General features: G+C 38.0%; 2 protein-coding genes across 5 annotated transcripts; one reads left to right on the forward strand and one right to left on the reverse strand.

The window, feature by feature from the left end:
• The first annotated feature begins 1,107 nt into the window (after window positions 1–1,107).
• Window positions 1,108–6,690, forward strand: LOC121888444 (transmembrane protein 241). 2 transcript variants are annotated; one of them, XM_042399947.1, is made up of 15 exons: window positions 1,110–1,339; window positions 2,446–2,492; window positions 2,774–2,851; window positions 2,944–3,025; window positions 3,195–3,272; window positions 3,441–3,466; window positions 3,594–3,645; window positions 3,791–3,839; window positions 4,377–4,422; window positions 4,585–4,620; window positions 5,358–5,392; window positions 5,533–5,602; window positions 5,955–6,048; window positions 6,239–6,303; window positions 6,425–6,690. In XM_042399947.1, exons 1-15 carry the CDS (start codon window positions 1,268–1,270, stop codon window positions 6,486–6,488), a joined length of 894 nt encoding a protein of 297 aa, XP_042255881.1. In that variant the 5' UTR covers window positions 1,110–1,267; the 3' UTR covers window positions 6,489–6,690. The 2 variants fall into 2 exon arrangements, with proteins under 2 accessions (XP_042255882.1, XP_042255881.1); XM_042399948.1 differs by lacking the exon at window positions 2,446–2,492 and having other exon boundaries at window positions 1,108–1,339.
• Window positions 6,691–6,846: 156 nt separating this feature from the next.
• Window positions 6,847–14,682, reverse strand: rbbp8 (retinoblastoma binding protein 8). 3 transcript variants are annotated; one of them, XM_042399946.1, is made up of 19 exons: window positions 14,512–14,682; window positions 13,359–13,514; window positions 13,157–13,199; window positions 12,939–13,034; window positions 12,390–12,481; window positions 11,707–11,779; window positions 11,226–11,407; window positions 11,047–11,139; window positions 10,395–10,459; window positions 9,934–10,001; window positions 9,373–9,667; window positions 8,937–9,093; window positions 8,629–8,717; window positions 8,190–8,301; window positions 7,859–8,017; window positions 7,700–7,745; window positions 7,499–7,583; window positions 7,252–7,393; window positions 6,847–7,157 (listed from the first exon to the last, which is right to left on the reverse strand). In XM_042399946.1, exons 2-19 carry the CDS (start codon window positions 13,453–13,455, stop codon window positions 7,060–7,062), a joined length of 1,992 nt encoding a protein of 663 aa, XP_042255880.1. In that variant the 5' UTR covers window positions 13,456–13,514; window positions 14,512–14,682; the 3' UTR covers window positions 6,847–7,059. The 3 variants fall into 3 exon arrangements, with proteins under 3 accessions (XP_042255880.1, XP_042255878.1, XP_042255879.1); XM_042399944.1 differs by having other exon boundaries at window positions 10,395–10,462; XM_042399945.1 differs by lacking the exon at window positions 14,512–14,682 and adding an exon at window positions 14,225–14,331 and having other exon boundaries at window positions 10,395–10,462.
• Between the last annotated feature and the right edge of the window lie 398 nt (window positions 14,683–15,080).

The raw sequence follows: 15,080 nt of genomic DNA on the forward strand, positions 1-15,080 counted from the left end.
ACCCTGGGACAAACGAAAGAGGGTTCACTCTGACGCTATTTCGGGATACCGTGACTGCATCGCAACATTTCATTCAGACAGAGGAACCTTTCTTTTTATGGAGGACCAAACTTTTATCAATGACAAAATTACATTAGTGTGTGATTCGTTTTTTATATAGTCTTATATTTAACTTTTTTTAATGGCAACATATTCTGGGTGGTAACCAGACTGTGTATAACAATACAACATAACTGCTTGGTGCAGTGTAAGTTTTAGTAATTACTAAATCTAATTGTCCAGAAATATGTTCATCAATAGGACTCAGTTACATGTTATACTCTGTATTTATTCATTAGTATGAAATAACTAGATTCACTGATGCCATTGTCAGGAGAGCCAGTTTTCCTGGCAAAAAGCCACTTATGACAAATGAACTCTTAAGAAAATTAATCTTGAACGCTGAAATTGTTGGCAAAATGCTGCTTATATCCACTTAGCTTCATTTCCATACTTCTATGAGGATAAACTTCTCAGTCTGATTTACGGTTGCAACTAATGATTATTATCATTACACATTCATTTGATGACTGATTTTTGTTTCTATTTCTAATTGATTATTTTCTCTGTAGAATGTAATAAAATAGTGGAAATTAACACCATTTTCCAGAGTCCAGGTATCAAAATAACTTGTTTTATCCAACCAACAGTCCAAAACCCAAATATATTCAATTTAAATGGACATGAAAGAAAGAGAGTCAACAAGTCCTAACATTTGAGAACATGGAAACAAAAAAGTGTTTGCATTTATGGTTGAAAAATGACTTGATTACTTTATTATCAAAATAGCTGGCTAATGTTCTGTCAACTGACTAAGTGATTAATCAATTAATCATTTTACCTCTACCATGACTCCATACAAGTCCTGACGTTCATGTAAGCCCAATTAAATATTTGATAGTAGCGAAGTTGCCCTCTTTTCTCGTACATATTTAATACTTTCTAACTGCAGATGAAGAACATACCACAAAACATATTGTTATTTTTGTTTTTCTGCAAAAAACTGTCCTTCAGAAAATGAGCAAACGCGTGACGCACATTTGGGGGAGTGAAATATCACCCTAGAATAGACGATCTTTGTCCCGCGACGTCTTGACGTGTCATCTGGGACTGTGAGGGAAGTTTCCGATCTTAAAATGTCTCTAGTTTGAAACAGGCTACATGTAGCAAAATGTAGTATTTGTAATATAGGAAGCATGTTCCCGCTGCAGTGTGTCGGCAGGTCAACATGCAGTGGAAAAGATACATCACTGGTCTTGCGTTTAGCTTCGTTTTCGTTGTATCATATTTCACGAATAAGGTGAGTGAAAAGGTGGATTGGAAACAACATTAGTTTGGAGATAATCACATTCTGTCTCAGCAGAGTTAAAAATACAGTGTGACTTTTTAATTTTTTAATTAAAAAACAATTTATTGTGCTTACATGCATCAAAAATACAGGTTAAAGACAGCAAAGCTCCATCTCAATTCCTGTATACACAACGTGCGGTTCTCAAAGTGGGGTCCGCGGACCCCCCATGGGTCCTTGAGGAGGTCCCAGCAAAATGGGGAACAATTGATTTTCAATATAATTTCATCCATAAGTGACAAAATTTATGACTATTTTGGTCATGGGGTTCATGAACTTGCTGTAATAAATCATCTAAAAGTAAAGATCTTATCAGATGGGGGACCCTGGGACAAAATCTTATCAGATGAGGGTCTGAGGTCTCATTTGTGTCAGTTTAGTTGTCCTTGACGTGAAAAAGTGTAGAGAACGTGACTTATGTCTTTGAAAAATCTGGAAAATTGCAATGTAACCCTTAAGAGCCTTTTCGAATTGCTGTTACGAATCAGGCGTGATCCTGAGCCATCACAGCAGGACTGTCAACACTATCTCAACTCTTATCTTTGTAGAAAACATCTGTAGCAAATGAAAATAAAAAGGATGAAAAATGTTGTAAAAATGACATTTCACTGAAAAGCTGCTTTGTGTTGTATGATAAGGACTGTATGCTGAATGGAAGAGTGACTCCCACCAATAATAAAAAAAACATATCTGTAGTTAAGTTTGTGTGCAGATGGGTTTGGACAGATTAAAATGGTAGAATTTTGAAAGGGGTTTGGTTCCAGTGATTAAGTATCTCCTAGTGTGAGAAAGATGACAATAAAGTGGAAACACAGAGAGTAAGAGTCAATGCAAAGATGAAAACAAATTTAAAAACGTGAACACCATGATAAGGGAACTGAGAGGGATATTTACATTAGTGTACTTGTCCATCATCCATCTATTGGCTCAGCCTGTAATCTTGCCCAGAAAAAAAAAGTCAAATTCAAGGTGTGAAAGTCAAAATTAGACTAATCAAACTGACCTTTTATTTAGAATCTGATCCAAGTTCCTAAAACCTAAATTCTCTTTTTTTTCAGTTTGTCTTGTCTGTGTTGAAATTCACCTATCCAACCTTATTTCAAGGGTGAGTAGCTGAATTTAAATGTGACGTCTCTTTCTGAATTAGTACATGGAATTAAAAAAGGTCAAATGTTACATTTGAATCTTTCATACAACATTTCAGAACTAAACTTTGATAACAGTTGTTGGAAACGAATCTGAACTGGCACTGAATAAGAGAATTGAACTGTGTATTTTAATTATTTTATCAATGTTCTACTATCTAAATGACAGAAAAAATACTAACTGCATACATGAAACCTGCTGTTTTATGTTCGCTAACAAAACAAATGTACATTGGCTCAGATGGCAGACATTTATCGGCGCTGTCCTGCTTCTACTCTCTGGAAAGCTGGGATGGGTGGAAATGAGCCGCATCACCAGGTACTTTTTTTCTTTCCTTAGACAACTGTAGGATTGATGTTCAGCTGCTTGGTGAGGAGCTTCGTTTGATATGTTTGAATGTTCTGTTTCAGATCAGCTGCTCTTTCCTGGCTTCCAGGCTCCCTCCTGTTTGTGGGAAACATATATGCTGGTTCCAGGGCCTTATCACGCATAGTAAGCAACATATCCCCTAAGCTGTAGATTTAATGTCAGTAACACAATACAATAACTGTATCCTGAATACTACAGCAGATTGTTGCTTTGCTCTACATTAATACAGATTGCGTCTATGGGCTGATTTTTCAGTGGTTTTGATAAAACTCTGCTTTTCTTCCTCATCCAGGACATTCCTCTCTTCTTCACTCTTCAGAATTCCTCTCATGTTGTCAGTTACGTAATCCTGAAGGTTGTCCACAGAGAGGTAAGTGTGACTATATACAACTATACTCCCTCATCTTATTCATGATAAGTAAAAGGAAGCAGACCAACACCGCTGCTCAAACACCTTGAATAGTCTTATGTTGTACAAGCTTTAACTACAATATATCTCACTTTGACCTGCTGTTTTGATTTCTCTTTTTAACAACAGAAGACGCAGTGGCTGAAATTGATCAGGTTTGTGCTGTGCTCAGTAAAGAAACTAGAACAAACAACATGATATTTAAAAAAAAGCACAAAGATGAAAATTTCCCACCTTCCAATAACGAGACGACATGTTTAATTGTGCTTCTTCCTCATATAGCATATGTCTCATGCTGCTTTCAGCCATCAACCTTCCCCTCTATGATCCTCAGGTAATAATTCCTCATTATCAAATGTTGTACATTACTTCTTATTGACTGTGCTAGATCAAGCGTTGTACTTGGCATCATACATCCAAGTGTTTTTGATCAATTAGTGCCAAAAACCAATCCATTTACATGTTTGCCGTCTTTGTAGGTCGACTATAGCGGTTACCTGTGGGCTGTTGGTCATCTGTTCTGTGTTGGTAAGTGTTGATTTTAATTTATTTAAGTTTTAAAGAATCTGTGGTTGTAAATATATGTATATATATATGTTTAATCATTTATTCAGTCTCGTGATACAAAAAACAAACAAACAGACAAAAAAACACAAACCATGGAGCCAAACAAACAAACAAATGTTTCATTTTCTTTATGAAATAATATGAGAGGGTCAATTTAATGCAGCCATGTGTGTGAGATTTGGAGAAAGAGTTTAGTATAAATGTCATGAGAATAAACTGAGATGATTCAGTGAAATAGCTCTGGGATTACATAAAGGAAAGATTAGTGGCCCCAGGTCTGAGTCTTGAGGGACACCACAGATAATTAGAAGAAACATAAAGTTAGTTTAGACCCAAACCAGATTAGATTACAGTAGAAACATCAGTGGTGTCACCTTGAAAATTACAGATTTACCAGATACTAGACATATGTTGCAGGATTTTTTGTGTAATGTTAAAACAGTGTGGCTCTATAAGTGGTTTAGGAAACCAAATAGGATATTTTTGATTTTTTTTCAGGTGCATACAGAGTGTTTCAAGTTCACTACAAATCCAGTAATTTGAGGTAAGTCTAAACACGGTGACGCACATTTGATGGTAGTAGAAAACATATAAACAGTTAACACTAAAGCATGTTCCTGTTTTCACTTAAAAGTTGTTATTTTTTCCACACATTTTCATGCCGCATGACGCTTCACTGAAGACACTTGTGATGTTTTTGTTGTAGTGACCTTGAGCAGCAGTGCATTAACTATTTGTTCAGGTAAGAATAAATCTAAATGATCTGGATGTGATGCTGAATTCGTGATCTAGTAACAAATACAGAAATATTACTGTTGGAGTATTACTTTGGATACAAAATAAGCAGAAAACCACTGTAATTTAGGGATGAAACCCATTGTGAATTTGCACACTCTGACAAAGTTTTGACATGTCTAAAATGATCTAAACTCAAATTCTTTAAAAGGTTTTGAATACAATTACTACAGTACTTGTACATCATACTGTACCTGCAGAACTATTTTCTCATTGGTCTATATTGCCTTTCATTTTAGAGATTCACTTCCTTTCAGAAAGTTTGCTATTGTCTCAAAATAACCTCAATGCAACATACTGATGGTCTTCATGGAACTCTATGATGCATGATGACTTAAAGTTTCCAAGAAAACTCATACATCCCTTTTCCTATGAAGTCAGTCCTAATATAGTAGAACAGAAAGTCTGGAGGGTTTGCTCATCATCAAGGTTTGGAGGACATTTATAAATTAATGTGCAGAAGGAATTTCCAACTACATATAGATATAAATAATAGCTTACTTGCAGACAATATTCTGAATATACTTAAATATTTATAGACTCTTAATGCACATCAGTTGACTCTGTGGTGAGTTGGAAGGAGACTCTTAAGTTACAAGTCCAGTGTTTTTTTTCAAATAGTTGCACCAACTGCAGCTTCAGGTGTTATTAGAGACTAATTCTAGTGTTTTCCTTAAACAATAGTGTACTGCTGCTGGCCGTCGCTGCTCATCCAACAGGTAAGAATGATCATGTGCAGTTGTGCGATGGAGATATTTACATTGGTTACATGGTCTGCAATGTGGGATTCCATGGAAACAGATTAAAAGTTATAATATATACATGTGCACCTCACAAACTGACCTTTGCCTCTCTGCAGGTGACCTCATGGGTGCCTTGGAGTTTCCCTCCCTTCAGTCTCACACATTTCACTGTGGTTGCTGCGCCAGGTGAATCCTTTCAATCTGTAGAGGATTAATAGTTTTTTTTAGTTTATGTATATATTGAATAAAGCTATCCAAGTTTGTTATAAAAATAGGACTCCAGGATTTTGCATTGAGACTATTTTTGTGGCAAACAATTGTCAAAAAACCATCTGCATAACTTTGTGGGATCTAAAAAGAAAGATTTAAGACTATTTATAAGATGTTGAGGCCTGCATGTCCAGTTCTATCTTTACATGGTCACACATACATACAGACTTGTGTTTGAACATTCTGGAGAAGTGTTACAGCAGCAGCAAAGACTTAATATTTGAATTCACCAACCCACTCTCATAATAAATTGTGTGTTATTTCACAGTGCTTTGCTGGGGTTTTTGTTGCTGTTGGCCACAGTCAAACTAAAAAGTGGATTATCTCTCGAGCACTTTGCAGTGTGGATTTTTTTGTCTAAGGTGATTTTCTTATTTTCTTCGTCATATATAAGCATGAAAGGATTTGTAGCACGGTGCACTTCTAGAAGCTCATAGCCAACACAGTCATAATTCACACAAAAAAGACAGAGTGAATTGTAATTAGTAAAATTTGAAACGGGCTGACCTGCTGCCTAACAGGAAGTAACTGTTTTGCTAACTTTCTTCCCAGGTTACTGCCATGTCCCTCTCTCCATTAGTTTTCTACACAGAGATTAATGCTCCATCTCTCATATGGTAAGTACCTCCCCCACAATGAGATCTAGGTACTGAAGTGTAGAAATAACTGCCAAGAAATCTGAGTTTGTTTGTATCAGACGTACAGTGCTGATGTGGTTTCTGTTCGTTATTGTTGCAGTGTGGTCATCAGCCATGTTGGAGAAGCCCTGCTGGTGTACTCAGAGAGAGAAGCTCAGTTGTAAAAAGACAACAGAAGATGAGCCTTACTTGCACTTCTTTAAGAGATTATTTTCTGGGAAATAGATATATTTTTTCATTTTTGTAATTTCTTATCTGCTGACCAAATAAACTTATCTTGTCTGTACCTATTGCCTTTGCAATATGCTTTAATCTCACATGTCAACAAAATAATATATTTCATATTAAACTTTAAGATTTCACTGATGTGTATGTTGAGCAAAGTTTGTTTTAGTCCAGATGATGAAGGTAAACTCAGGTGTTAAATCCATTTCCTTTAAAAATCTGAATGAACTGCAGCATCTGATGATGTCCTGTTGACATTATAACATGGTAATCAGCATTTACAACACTCCGTTTACCTGTAGTTATTTTTTTATTTATTCAGCATGTCCCAAACATACTCACTCAACAAAAAACAAAATCTGTACATATAGACAGAAAAGAAGATGATGCATAATCATCCTCGATGTATAAAACAGTGCTTCATTGTACTCCTCAGTAAAAGCCTGTTCTTCATATGTTTTTCTCTGTAAATGGGCCGATTCAAGCAGCCCTACAGAGAAAAACTACTTTTTAGCTCTCCTGCTGGTTTTTCTTTGGGGAGAATAAAGCATTGAAAGGTTGTCTTCTCCGGGAACGCGCCTGTGGATTCTTCTCTTCCTTGATATAACCTACAAAACAAGGAATAATAGCTCTCAGGGTTCAGTGTGGTGCTATGATTTCTGTGTTTTTTCATGCATGTTGAAATGTCTGCTGTTATATTACCTCTTTCAATGCATGTTTGAGTTGATGGGAAACCGACTTCCCAGAAGTTTTCAGGAGTGGAAGGAGGAATGTAAAGAAACCGGTGCCTTGAGCATTCCGACAACTTCTTCTGTTTCTCCTCCTCTGGGAGATGAGCGTAATACTGTGAGAAAATAAATCATCATCATCATCATCATCATCATCATCCTTAAAATATGATCCATCTTAAAATATGTTTTATATTCAGTTTAATAAACAAAATACTTACAACTTCACATTCCTTGCAGGTAGTTCCCTTCAGTTTCCTTCTCTCATCTTTCTTGCGAACTACCACCACATGTGCATATGTTGGTCTAATCCAAAGAGAGAGAAAACTTAGAGTTGTGGCAAACTGACAAGTTCTGAATGAGTTGATGTATAATATAATATATATTCAAACTAACAGTAATAGTGAGGAAGTGTTTCTCACCGTGCTTTGTGCCCTTTCCTGTGACCTGGAGTGCTCCCTGGAGCATCTTGTTTGAAAGAAGAAAAAAAAAACCAAGGACACAAACAATTTACATCCGACGTCAAACACAGACATACTGGTCAAATTACATGATGACAAGTTTCTAATCTAAAAGCATACCATCGTTGTCGTCCTCCTCCTCTTCTTCCTCCTCCTCCTCCTCATCATCATCACATGGCTGGCTCTTGCCTATGTGTGAACTGCTGAAAGATTTGTACTCCCCGTAGGCTGTGGTGTCAAACATTTGTTCCAAACTGTCATTTGCCTTCTCGCCTAGCCCTTGAAAACCAAAACACAGAAATGAATTATAAGACCTATGATTTATTTCTTCTCAGCACATTTTACATGTTTTGCACAAATGCAATCAATCAAAAAGACCTGTTAGAGTAAGAGATCAACAGCTTGTATCGACAATAAGTGAGTGACCAAACATTTGTTTAGTTATATTTACCTCCATCTTCTCTGTCCTGGCTGTCTTCTCTCCGACTCTGGAGTAAGCTGTGACTGACCCAAGTGCAGTCTGAATCTACTAACTGCCCGTGAGTGTATTGCTCTTCCTTTTGCTAAAATACAGATAAACAGCCTGATGTAAGAGACTCCACTTCTCAAACATATCCAAAAGAAGATATTCAGATGAACATTAGCAACAAAATATAACTTATCCAGAATGTAGATTCCTGATCAAATCTTTTCATATAAATTCACAGCATAAGTCATAAGTTGACATTTTCTAACAGGATATTAACAAGATATTTGCTTAACCATACTACCAACTCAAACTCAAAGTTATCAAGTTGACATTTGACCAAAAAAATGGAGTAAAATGAGCTTCACAGGTCAGTAAAATGGACCCAGTGACTGTAGCTGTGTAGCAGATCATGTGACTGCACCTCGTCTTCTCTCCACTCACTGTCGTACATGGACAGGGCGAGCGCGGGGTCGATGCTCCACATGGGCTCCACTTTGTGCTTTCTTTCAGCTGCAAAAGCACAGTGAGGGGCAAAATGAACAAAGCACTCTAAGGAGACATATCAAACTGTACAATATGTAGTTAATTATGCTAAAAGTCTTAAAGGATCAGAAAACATTTTTGCCCATGCTTTACATTTTAAATTGGTTTTGTCTTCAATCAGAAGAAAGAAAGGACTGTCATCCAAATTCTTGCATTGCTGAGGCCATCAGACGTGAGAGAACTTACCATCTTCTGCATCATGTTGCACGTTGTTCAGATCCTGCAGCGGGTGTCTTCTCTGGTTCGCTCGTTCTCTAACGTTCCCATTTGGCTTCTTGAAAGTAGGACTTGCACAGGAAATGTTTGGCCTTTCGCTGAAAGTGCCATTCTGTGCTGACTGAACCTGTTCAATGTTAAAGGCATGACATTTTAAAACCACACGGAATTATTATTCTGTTCTGCTTATCTAACTTTTTTTTTTAGCAGCTGAAATGCCATCAGTGTGGAGCGCTGTGTTCCATGGACGTCACAAGTCAATAACATTCTTTACCAAAACTGTGTGAGCCAAAAGATTTCTTTTAAAAGGAAGCAGGACACTTTACATTTAAAAATAGTGCTGCAGTGCACCTTGCTAACAGACATGCTGGCTGGGAAGTGAGAGAGTTTTGAACACAGATCTAACCTTGCAGGCAGATGGCTCCTTCTTGAAGCTTTGACTGCTTAAAGGTGCGGAGGTTCTTTTGACTGGTTCAGGTTCTATGTAATGGTCTTCCTTCTGTTTGTCTATACTTCCCTGGATTCCTTGTTTGTCCTCCTCCCACACCTCTGGGTCACCTTCCTCCTTCTTCCGTTTGGCTTTGCAAATGGAGGCCTCTTCTGGGAAGCGTTTGGCACGAGGGAGCAGAGACGGGGACCTCACTGTGGTCGAGTCTGGACTGTGGATCAGCGTGGATGCAGAGGAGGAGGAGCGGTAAGGCCTTTATGGAAGGAAACAAATATGGCTGAGTGATCGGGATGCTTGGTTTCAAAACTGATGATGAATATAATCAGGGAACAGCTCAGGCATGCATTGCTGCCAGTGTCTTTTATTGATGCGCCAAGGTTTGAATTTTTCATATTCTACACAAGTTTTGTATTTACCACTACTGTGGAATTTGTAAATTTATGACTTTGGTGGTAGTTCTTGCTCACAGTACAGACACAATAAGCTGCAGATGAGTGTCCAAACTGCTGATGTCCTTACTTTAAACGAACATCACACTTCCAGGGAGATGTTGAGCTGCTTTGCTGAACTTCAGTTGTCTCAGTGTTCTGAGAAGAGAAAACAGATCAAAAGATTACAGATATGATCCAAATAAGTGCTGAATGAGTCTGAATGTCTGTGCTAAGAAATAACTATTCAGTGCACAGTGAATTTCCTGTAAAAAAACAAACAAAAAAAAAAAAAAAAAACAAGGATGACAGTAGAAGTTGAAAGATAAGACATATTTTCAGGATTTACTTCCAAGCTGCTTCCTTTACAAAACACAATGAAATGACTCTTTTGGACTGATTTTTCCTACAATCTGTGGGAGAACTTCAACAGCAAATCTGTATGTTTGACTCCAGCTGTCAACTAATGGAAGTCACCTACTCAACAGCATCTCTCAAAGCACCAAATACATGAATTATAATCACTGATACACTCCATCTATATGAACCTACCATGTAAGGCTTGTTAAGAAGTTCTAGGCCACAGGTTTCTGCTATCGCCTCTTCAATAATGTCGTCTTCTGAAACGAGACGCATCTGTTCAAACAAGTTGCAACACTGTTTACACATCTCACAATCAAAGTCAGCAACTTGGCACATATGGCAACTGAAAATGTTTAACTTCAAAACCCAGGCAGCCAAAATGATTAAATTATCATCAAGTCCAATCTGTGATGCAAGGGGAGAAAAGATGCTGATGTATTTTATTTTTGAGTTTTCAATCACCAGTCCTGTGAGTAGAGCGGCAGTCTAACCTAACACTAGAACTGAATCTGAGCAGATAGGGTGAATTTACAGGAACGCCTCTGTCTGTGCATGTGAATGAGGCAGATAGGGTGTGTGTGTGTGTGTGTGTGTGTAGATAAATGTTGTCAGTTGTTGCAGTAGGAACTAAAAAAAACTGCATCCTGAAATACAAATTTATTTAAATAATCTAAAAAAAAACAAAAAAACCCCAAAACCACCAAGAGAGACTCATGGTGCACATGGAAGGAAGGACATACTGAAAAAAACTGTTTCCAATTCTATAAGTACAGGCTTCCTGTTTTCACATTTCTTAATTTTAAATGATGATATAATCGGTGAGCAGGGGTTGAAATCATACTTAAAATCTGGGATGTGTCCAATTCACATGTATTGGGTACAAGCACTTCTGCTCTTCCAGGATTCTTTGGATCAACCGGCTCCTTATTCAGGTCTAAAGAAGGGACAACATCAGTTAGAAGACTCAGCAGGTCAGAAATGAGCATTAAAAGTCTGGCAGTGACTATAAACCAGACTGACCACTGAAGAGTGAGTTGTTAGACTGTGGTAGAGGTATCTCTGCGTAGCGAACGTGCTTGCTTTTGTCGAGATTTTTTCGTTTCTTCAGTTTGTTTGCCACAGGCAGCGAGCTCGGCAGGATCGGTGAGTCTGGGATGATGCCGTCTTCCTGTTCTGGGGATGAGGCCCTCTGGGGTCCTGAGCTGATGAAAATAACACATGTGATGCTTAACTGGGAACTGAAACTTCACTGTAAATGCAGAACACCACAGCTTAAACACTCACTAGCAGACAAAAAACCTGTGCCCCCAAATGTATAGAGGACACTTGAAACCTGACTTGCAATCAAAGCAGAACAGAAACCACCATTACAAAACCTTTAGTACTGTAGCGGTCTTGGGCTGCTTTTACATAACAAAAAAATGAAATAAAAATATCTTAATATTCAAAGTCAAAGAGATCATCTTAACAAAACATAGCTGTAATACACTAAAGAGCTTACCGGGTCATCTTTAACTTTAGCAGCTCAGCATGAAGTTTTCTGTTTTCATCCTCGAGGCCATTTCTTTCATACTCTGCACAGCAAGTTTCACACACACTACATCACAACTATGCTCTATCATCACAAGAGACATAACTTGTGGTACACAATGACAATGTTAACATGCTAATGTTTAGCAGGTGTAATGTTTAGCATGCTCACCATCTTAGTTTAGTGTTTTAGCATGCTAACATTTGCTAATTGGCACTAAACACAAAGTATACACAAGGCTGATGGGAATGAAAACAGTGTACATGATGTCTCCTGATTGGTCCAACATCTGTTGTGTTTACTTTTTTCCTCCAATATCATTAGTTTGGGCATAAGCCAAAATATTGGACTAATTAATATTTTGACATGATGATGGCACTAGATGAAAAATTGAGGCATTACCAAAGTTACTACGATCCATTCTGAAAAGCCATGAATGTGTACACATAATTTGATGGCAATCTAATAGTTGTTGAGATATTTCAGTCTAGACCATAGTGGTGCCAAGCTACTAGTGTGGCTTAAAAGGCAAGCCTGGAAAAAAACTTACTGAACTCTACACACTGAAAAAACAAGGCACTTAAAGAGCCTAATTACTATTTAATCACAGCTCTTTGTATCATTGGTCGAAGAGGAAAAATGAGTGAACTCACTCAGTTTGGTGATGAGGCGCTCGTTCTGATCTTGGCTGTTTTTCAAGTTCTCCTCTAAGATGGCACATCGATCACACTCTCCTGCTCGGAGCCTGGAAACAAGGTAGTTGTTGCCTTTATCTTACATAGTTTCAACTTAAATGAGAACCTTTTCAGCTTATGCAGTTTTAAGATACAATTTACACGACAAAAAAAAACAAAAATCAGCCGACAAGAAAACTAGAGCGCACATCTCTTTCTCTACTTATATTCATATTTGGTGCATGGATTAAATCAAAAATACACTTTTTTATCATTCAACTTCTATTCCTTAAACTGCTTGGAATTCACTCACCTGTAAAAAAAAAAAAACTATACCAGGCCTGAGTGGTAGAGTGCCAAATACCTCTGTCTTTGTTTTACGATAAATTGTACCTTAAATTAACAATTTGTAGTGAAACAACAGAGGGAATGTGCTGTGCTGGCTACATGCTTACTACTCACAAAAAAAAAAAAAGCTGGAACCATATAAAATGCAGTAGACATGTTACGAGTCTTTGAGGAAGTTACCTTTCCTCAAAGAGACTGACGGCATCCTGCAGGGTTTTGTTTTGCTCCTTCAGCTGCTGGTTGCGCTTGTAAAATACCTCAAGTCTCTGTGCATCTCTGCGGAAAAACGAACAACAATTTCAGTTCAGCTAATGGAGATGATCTGATATTAAATGTCACCAATCATGAATAACTTGCAAAAACCCTGATCAAAAACACGAATGACATGGTGTACTCACAAACAGCGCTCCTTTTTCAACTTGTTCACTTTTTCCTCCAGTTCTAAAAAAACATTTAAAATGGTTTCAAGGTTTATTAATGTTTCATTTAATGTTGCTTATAATTACACAGAAATCCCTTTGAACTCTTGCCTGTGTATCCATTAAGACCAATAAGGAAGTTCTCTTTAAGCTCACATACAGTACATCATGTTTCTGTTACCTTGAAGTGCATTTTGATGGCACTCTCCGAGTTGCCTCCATAAATCCTCAAAGAGGTCTGGTTTGGGTGTCCTGCTGCTCAGGCTCGGGCTGCTCATCCTCCATTCACTGCCAAAACTCAGCCAACAGCAGCCCTGCTACAATCTGCCAACACCACCTGGGGAAAAATATGTTTCATCCCATGTTTCTCAGTTTATTTCTGATTCAGTGCATGCACATGTTGGACCCTCAATAACTCAATTATGCTACGAGCTCAGGCTTCTTTCAGTGTTGCCAGCTCAGCTATACCTCTTTGTTTATAGTGAACAGTAGCCTTATTTTGGCCCATATCCTTCATACCTTTCCTACCTTGTAGGGTTATGGCGATATTTTTTCCCAGGATGTCTAAGTCATGATCCGCCCAACTCTGCCTCTGATTGGCTTACTCTGATATTCTTACCCTGACCAATCTTATCCTTCATGCCTAAACCTAACCAACCCAACCAACGAAGGACGAGAACTAGCCAATCAGAGGCAGAGTAGGGCGGGTCATGACTTCACCGTGCTAGGAAACAAGCTGGCGTCCGTATGTTATGTAGCTTAGTTTATATTTGTTAAGCTATTAAACGACGAAAGTATTTTTCATTTCAGTTTAGCTTTGATCTACTAATATATCCAGTTGCCTATCACGTATCATCAACCTATAACACTTAACGTTAGTGAACACTGGGAAAGTCACACTTTGAGGCTCTCTTAACAATAACACTGGACACCACAGATATGACGTTATTTTGAAAAAGTGAACGCGTTAATACCAAGTGTTAACTAACACATCACAAAACACTGAATTATTCATCTCATTTTCAAAGTAAGTTAACCATAACTTACTTAACCCGCCGGTGTTTCGGTTTAACAAGTGACCGTGTTAACTAGTGACTTTCAGCCGAGTGTGTCGTGGTGACGGCAGCTGTTGAAACACAAACAGAACACGTAGCTGTCCTTGGAAAAACCTCAAAAATGTTACTCAGCTGAAAGTCATCAGTTAACACGGTCACTCGTTAAACCGAAACACCGGTTATTCGCACCTACCGCTTTACCTGGGTGAAAAACAAAACAACTTTACACAAAACACACGCTGAAGTTACTCAGATAGATTCAAAATGAACAAGACTTACACCAACGAGTCCAAGAAAGACACAAAGGTTTATAAAGGATGAAATAGTTAAGATAACATGTCAATGTAGCGTTAAAAGATAATTAACTCCCATGGATGTATGCTAACTCCACAACAAAATCCTAATTCGCGCGCCGAATTGCATGCTGGGGAGTCTTCTTCTTCTTCGTTTCCTTTCTCGGGTTTTAAAGGCAGTTTGCATCCTAAACGTAGCACTACTGCCATCTTCTGGAGTTAGTTAACTCCTATACATACTATAGCGTCCAGTATGTCAGATTTTCTTCATTAACCCTGTTCTCATCAGGCATCTGACAAAGCACTTTCTGCCTTGCCCCCTATCACCACACTCCAGTATATTCTTTACTCCTGCTCCTGTTAGCCCTAATCTTTTCATTTCTTCCATCGTGTCCTTTCTCTCTGCTACACATTTCCTGCAATTAACAAGAACATACTTTACAGTTTCTGATACCTGGCAATGATTACAAAAACCAGTTGGATGCTTCCCTATAATGTGAAGTGTACTGTTCAGATTACTGTGTCCTATTCTTAACCTACTCGTGACAGTCTCCT

The sequence above is a fragment of the Thunnus maccoyii genome, chromosome 21 (genome assembly GCF_910596095.1).
Source record: "Thunnus maccoyii chromosome 21, fThuMac1.1, whole genome shotgun sequence".
NCBI lineage: Eukaryota > Metazoa > Chordata > Actinopteri > Scombriformes > Scombridae > Thunnus > Thunnus maccoyii.